Below are 6,905 nucleotides of genomic sequence, written 5' to 3'. Positions count from 1 at the left end.
CGCATGCCCGTCGCACAGGCCACCAGAGTATCTCTGGGCCCAGCCTATGCTGGACCAGTTACATGGATCCGGCCCAGTTCTCCAATTCCTTCATGTCGTCGTCTTCCTCCTCCTTCTTCTTGACGGGTTTGGATGGTAGGGCCACAGAGGGGACATTTGGTAGCGGGACTGTTTCGGGACCACTGATCTCCAGCAAATTCTTGTCTAGCTCCTCCTGTTCAAGTTGCTCCAACTCCACCAAGAGTTCGTCCTCGTCAAACTCCTCCGCAAAGCCTACAGGTTTGGAAATAGCTGTGGAAATCTCCTCTGCAAGTTCCTGCTGGTCAGCAATGTCCTGCATCAACTCGTCCACCTTATCAATGTCCATGTTGTCGTGGGCAGTCTTCATGGCCTTGGCAGCATAGCTCATGTTCTTGAGCACCTCTGTGTTGGTGTTGGCATTCTCCAGGGCCTCCCGCTGGAAATCGATGGTGGACAGGGTGCCATCGATCTGCGCCAGCTGCTTCTCATACCTCTTCTTGCGCTTCAGAGCCTGCAGGGCCGCGCGCTTGTTTTCGGTGCCGTGCTTCTTGGCAGCCGTCAGCTCCTGTTCGATCTTCTTCTCTAGGAATTCCTGCTTCTTGCTAAGCATCTCCTCCGTGTCCCGAAGACGCTGGATGGCCTCCTGGGGGGTCGGGCCGCCCTTGCTCCTCTTACCCCCTCCAGCCCCGAACAGCTTCCCCAAGACCGACATGGTTGCTGCTCGCCGCGCCGGCCTCCGGCGCCTGCTACGGCTCGGCTCAGCTCAGCTCAGCTCCGGTGCCCGCTCCCCGCCCCGCCGCTCCCCGCAGCAGCAGGCCTCGCCTCCACTTCCGCCCCGCAGCTGGGCTCGGCCGCGCCGATGATTTTTTTTAAAGTGTAAAGTATTCCTATAGTCTGAGGACGTAAAAGCTTAAGTTGTGATTTTAAAAAAATGTGACTCAGGCTGGAGAGAGGGCTCAGAGGCTAAGAACACTGCCTATTCTTCCAGAGGACCCTGATTCAACGCCCAGCACCCACATGGTGACTCACAATCATCTATAATGAGGCCTGATGCCCTTTCCTGCATATATACATAATAAATAATTCTTTAAAAATAGGTGACTTAAGGCACATGAAAACTTGTTTCATATTTCCTTCCTCCTCTCTATGCTCCTGTTGGGGTCCCACTCACCCATAGTCAGAATTCACACCAGTCCTCCAGACCTCTCTCTTAACTCCCTCCGGTCAAGCTTTCTTTCTCCTCATCCCCTCATGACCTATTCCCTCACTAGGAAAAAGGATGTCCTCTCCAGAACTGACATGCATCTTTCACCTCAACCCGTAACCCCCTCACTTTAGACCACCTCGCCCCTCTCTGCTTGCTCCTTATCTCTGCCATGATGGCCAATTTCCTCCGCTCATGGATCCCTAAATCCCCAATCCTAGTACATCTTCTAACCAAATTGCTTCTGCTCCACTCCCATGAGCCTTTGTCCCCCATCAGTAAACAATGCTTTAAACTCAAAGACACTCCCCTTGCAGCTCCAGCTCTCTGCCTCACAGATCTATACAAACCTTCCTGTCCTTACACGTCCAAACTATGAAAACACGTCCTCAGACTGACCTTTGACCCTGCAGCCCACCTCTCCAAAACTCTATAGTACACCATCCCTGGGTGGCTTCCCTGTCTTCATACCCTTGCCACAACCTGTCTGCTCATTTCTGAAGCTGATAAATTCACTGGGGTCCTTCCCATCACATCTATTCTAACTACTCACTCTCAATGTTTAACTTACAGAGGACTCCAGGCTCTTCCCCTGACTCAGATTCTAACCCTCCCCGCTTATCTTATGAAACTCATCCCTCACATTCCTTACCTGTCCTCCCCGCAGTCGCCCCACGCTTCTCCCTTTACCCCAACTTCTACAGACCCCTTCACTACTGTAGAGACTACGAAGGCAGTAATGGCCAAAGACCTCCCCCCATTCCTCCTACATGCAAGAGGTTCCCTTAGCCTACAATTTTTATATAAATGGTGGCACCTTCCTGTCATATGTCCACTTCGTACTGACCCCTCCATCATCAGTAAAGACCATAGTTTCATGAACATGACAACCTGTCAGCTGCCACCCCACTCTCATGACTCACTTCACCTCCCACAGGCTACCCTACTGCAAACCCAGATAATGAGGAAACCCAGACACCTAACCCTCCTATATCACAGGGCACTACTGTAGTAGGAGGCTGCTTGCTCCTTCCCAGATTCCCAGAAATAATCACACAGAAACTACATTATTTAAATCACTGCTTGGCCTGTTAGATCTAGCTTCTTATTGGCTAGCTCTAACATCCTAAACTAACCCATCTCCATTAATTTGTGTATTGCCACGTGGCTGTGGCTTACTAGGTACAGCTGCGTCCAGCATCTGGCATCTATTTGTCTCTGGCAGGGGCTACATGGCTTCTCCATGACTCTGCCTACTCTCTCCATAAATGTCTCTTTCAGCCTGGCTTTGCTCTGTTAAGCCATTGGCCTAAAACAGCTTTATTCATTAACAAATAAAAGCAAAACACAGACAGAAGGACCTCCCATACCACACTATCCTTACCCCAATTCTGTGCAGTCATCTTTACCCTCCGGTTCCTGTTCCCTGAGATCACCCATTCCCACAATCTCATCTCCCTTCTCACACCCCTACTTTATTCTGTTCAAATGATTGCCAAACATCCTCCACCAAGTGACTCCCCTAAATTCATTAGCTGTCCAGACATCCTCAGTATTCAAACACTCTGAACAAATCCTGCGCTTCCAATTACAATACATAACCAAACCCAAGGGTCTCCTCTTCAACGCACACACACTCTCACAGCGAAGCTGTCACTTGGGTCAAAGTCATTCAACAACTCCTCATCTTCACTGATGCCTCCTTCAAGGCCTCTCACTGCTTCCTCTGCCCCTCTCTTCAAAGTCCTCCGTCAGTCACAGTCCCTCTATTGCTACTGACACCACAGTTACCAATGCTGTGCCCCACTACTGACTGCTCGTCCCCTTGACCATCCAAGTCCCACTTTGGGAACCAAAGTCAAATTTTCCCAACCTTTCCACCAACATTCAAGCCTATTACAGACATTCCCTCTCACCATTTGCCCAGAGCCTCCTCAATCATCCATGCTCCTACAATATTTTAATTTCAAAAGCCACCTAAACACCCCCAAAAGACTATTCTGATGTAACAAGAGCCTCTTAAATTGCATTGTCCACAACCCAACCAGACCCTGCTTTCAGATAACAGTTGTTCCCCAATTAACCTTATATAGCCAATCTGAATATTCCAGGCTCCTCTCAGGCACTCTCAAACAGACTTTAGGTAAGTTTCCTGCCAAACAACAGCCTAAGTTTTCCTGCCTATTGCCTCTTCCTAAGAGTGGGATCTCTCCTCATTTCCCTGGGATCACTCCCCCTTTCCTTGGTCTTGAGACTCCTTTTCCAGCTACCAGGACCATATATCTGTCCCAGCATGTTTCAAATCAGCTGCAGACTCTAGCACACTCCAGCACCAGGACGTGCTTTTTCCTCAAAATCTACATCCTGGTCCGGCGTCAGACTGTACTTTTCTAGCCTCAGTTGGTCCTGCAGAACCTGCACATCAACTGTTCTTCCCGACCTTCATCAACAACCCAGCTTCTTAGGGTCCCTTAGCAACTATGCCCCATGTCATCAGGAAGCAACCAGAGAAAACAACTCCATAATCAAACTCACAGCCACTCAATAATAAATCAAAGAGGAGGGGGTGAAGGGACTCTAGCCCACTGGAGCACGAGGCACTGGCAGGCCTTGCCCTTCTCCCCAGTTCCCTCTGCATTGCTGATAACCCTTAGACAGCATCGCTAAAGCTAGCCACCAAGGTCTGTTCCTTTATTTGGTTACTGCCTCCTCCTGAGACTGGCTACCAGCTCCAGACATCAAATTATTAAAGTCCAGCCATCAAAAGCCCACTTTGGTCCACCCAATGAACACGCCTGATCAAGATACACCACCGCATCCTAGCCCACTCTAACACAGCCCTCCTCTTTTCCTCTTCTTAAAAATGACACCTGCACAGTCATTTGCTGCTCTTCTTCTGTTTGGGTCAGAAAGCAGCCTCTTGGACTTTTCTTCCCCCGCTGAGCAGGAGCAGGATGTGGCAGGGTAGGGTTTGTCACCGTATGGTGACTAACCTCTACAGTTAGCAGTCAGGGTCAGGTCTAAAGAGCATGTGTTCAGCAGGATCTGGGATTGGTGAAATTCTGTGGCAAATTCTGAGTGATCAAATCCACATGAGGACAACGCTGTGGAATCCGTGAGTGAGAGGACAACAGGGAAACACTCCTCAGACACTGCAGAACCGGAGAAAGCCGAGAGAGACACATTTCCTATGTGCGTTTGGCAGTGACTGACTCCATCCAGCAGCAGGTGCAGCAGGGTCAGTTATGAGTCACCCCACAGCCATCCTGGCTTATAACCACCCCGCTTCCTGTTATGCTCCTCAGAGCAGGAAATGGTGCAGACCTTTCAAAGCTCTGCTTCTGAAAGCCCATGTAAGCTGTGATACTTTGTCTGCCTTCTAAGGAAGATAATGCAGAACTCAGAAGTGAGTGGAGAGACTGAGAAAGATGTGTGTCAATGAGAATCAACTTCAGTGACTTAAGACAAGACACAAATTCTTATGGTTAATGTTAATCTCCATTGATTAAAAAAGAAAAGAAAAGAAATAAGATAAAAGGTGGCCAGAGCCCTTGCTTAGTATGGGTAGGTGTCACCATTATTACTGTTAGCTAGAGGATTGCTGGGGCCTGAGGCCCACCCTTACCCCTCACTAGATGAACCGGGAGAATCAGGTGCTGGGAGCATAGGCATGGTAGAGCCTGAAAGAAAGGAGTCTGGGTACCGAGCGTCATAGATACCAAAATAGATTCCCTGGATATTCTAGGCATATGGACCTAGTCTTTTGGTGAAGGAGAGGATAGAATCGTATGGGGTGGAGCATGGGGCACAGGTCAAATTTCCCAGGGAAGTGGCAGTGAGCCCTAGAGATGACATAGACATGAATGAGCAAAGGGAGATGGTGAGTGTGGCTATCAGCACAGTGGGTGTTGTGGATGGACACAACACACACGTCTGCTCACCCCAGATAGGGAGCCCATGACAGACAGACCAAGGAACAGACTGAAGGGACTCTGGCCAGCTCGAGCCAGATGAGAGTGGCTCTGGCAGGCTTTGCCCTTAACTCCCATGACCTCTGCAGCCTAAAAACCATTAGATTACATTCCTAAAGCTGGCCACCAAGGTCTTTTCCCTTAGATGGCCACTTCTTCCTCCTGAGGCTGACTATCAAAGCCCAGAAATCAGAAGCCACTTTGGCTCCCCTAATTAACAGACCCAACTAAAATCAAATACACACGTCACCCTAATATGAATGAAGTTTTCCATTTTACCTTTATAAACCACCATTTGCCTATGGGCCACGTCTGTCTCTCTTTATCCAGAGGCAGTCCTTTGTCCCTCCAGGACAAAATCCCCTGGCCCCTTTCCCTTGTTCCCTCCCTCTTCTCCCTTATCCTTTATCTACTGTCTTTGTCTCTATTTCCTGCCCTCTGTCCCTCTGGGGCAAATAAATCTCCTTTGTGCTGATAACTTGGTTTTGGGGGTCCTGAGCCGGTATGTTTCCTTGCACAGACACCAAATTATTGGGATTACTTCATGGAATATGTGTGAAGAGTTACAGGAGTGAGAAATACTCAAAGACAGATGCATCAGCAAGGCCCACCCCTGCATGAGTAACAGCTCACAAAAGCTAGGGAACCTGGAGCAGCTTACCAGGGTGCAGTGTGTCCTTTCCACGTGACCCTGACATAACTAACCATCTTCAGGAAGCTGGGTGGGTTTGCACTTCGTCCAGCAGCTGGTCTGTACTCACGGTTTTCTTTGCAGCTCAGCTTTATCACTTTAGGAGGGACTCTCAGCTTTTACTGCTTACTCTGGCAGGGAAGAGTCTAGTGAATCTAGTCAGTTTCAGGGACTTCCTGAGTGTATTTTGAGTTTACCTCTCTGCCTAATGAGTTTCCCTGCAGGATGGAATGTTTCAGTCTCAGAGAAAATTGTTATACAACAATGGGTCACATTGCCCAAACCTCTGTGCAATATCGAGACTTCACTTGGTGGAGCTTGTGCTGAGGACCCTGGGGCGGTGTTTGTGTCAGGGCCCCCCGGGTTCTGTCTGCCCATTCCTGGGCTCTCTCTCTCTCCCTCTCCCCTTCTCCCAACCGCTTGTTATCAAATTCTGCTCCTCTTTACCCCCTTTCTAGTAAGATCTTACCAGTAGGTACTTGAGTGGTAATAAACTTCAGAGTCCCCCTGAACCTCTGAGAGCAACATGGCTCCTTTCCTGTCCCGGTTTCCCACTGCCTGCATTGCAATTTGAGGAGAAACTTTTCCTCCATCCTTTTTGAGAATACCAGTTTCTCATCTCATAGAGATGTCAACTCCGCTCTCTCTTAAACTGACTCCAAGATGTCATTAATTGAAACCTACTGATAAACTAGTCAATGACTCACCGCCTCACCAGCAACAGTCATCCTAACCACAAGGACACACACTAGGGGGACAGGAGTCTGACTCGGGACTCTCCCCTGCTCCAGGACTTTCCTTTGTGGTGTTGTGGTCTGGGGTTCTTCAGAGATTTGGTTTTAGTTCAAGTTTTTGTCTTATTAAATTAGAAGCTTTTTATTATATTGTTTTTTTAAAAAGGGAAGGTGTACTGGCCAGATCCAAACCATAGACTTCTCTAGGTAAGGTCCTGATTATTGTTAGTCAAAGGATTATGAAGGAAAAAGACAAGACTCTATAATTTTGGGGAGCCAAATGA

At 48.7% G+C, this 6,905-nt stretch overlaps 1 protein-coding gene across 1 annotated transcript; it reads right to left on the bottom strand.

Moving 5' to 3' along the window:
- LOC142860908 (charged multivesicular body protein 4b) lies at window positions 1-799 on the bottom strand. The gene has a single exon (XM_075992819.1). The coding sequence runs from the start codon at window positions 731-733 to the stop codon at window positions 59-61; it is 675 nt and encodes a 224-aa protein (XP_075848934.1). The 5' UTR covers window positions 734-799; the 3' UTR covers window positions 1-58.
- Between the last annotated feature and the right edge of the window lie 6,106 nt (window positions 800-6,905).

Source organism: Microtus pennsylvanicus, chromosome 11 (genome assembly GCF_037038515.1).
Source record: "Microtus pennsylvanicus isolate mMicPen1 chromosome 11, mMicPen1.hap1, whole genome shotgun sequence".
In the NCBI taxonomy this organism is placed as follows: Eukaryota; Metazoa; Chordata; class Mammalia; order Rodentia; family Cricetidae; genus Microtus; species Microtus pennsylvanicus.
The sequence above is the reverse complement of the archived record's forward strand: the minus strand, read 5'-3'. Positions and strand labels throughout refer to the sequence as shown.

Excerpts from the sequence above, each read along its gene's own strand:
- LOC142860908 (XM_075992819.1), bottom strand. The coding sequence starts at position 733 with ATGTCGGTCTTGGGGAAGCTGTTCGGGGCTGGAGGGGGTAAGAGGAGC.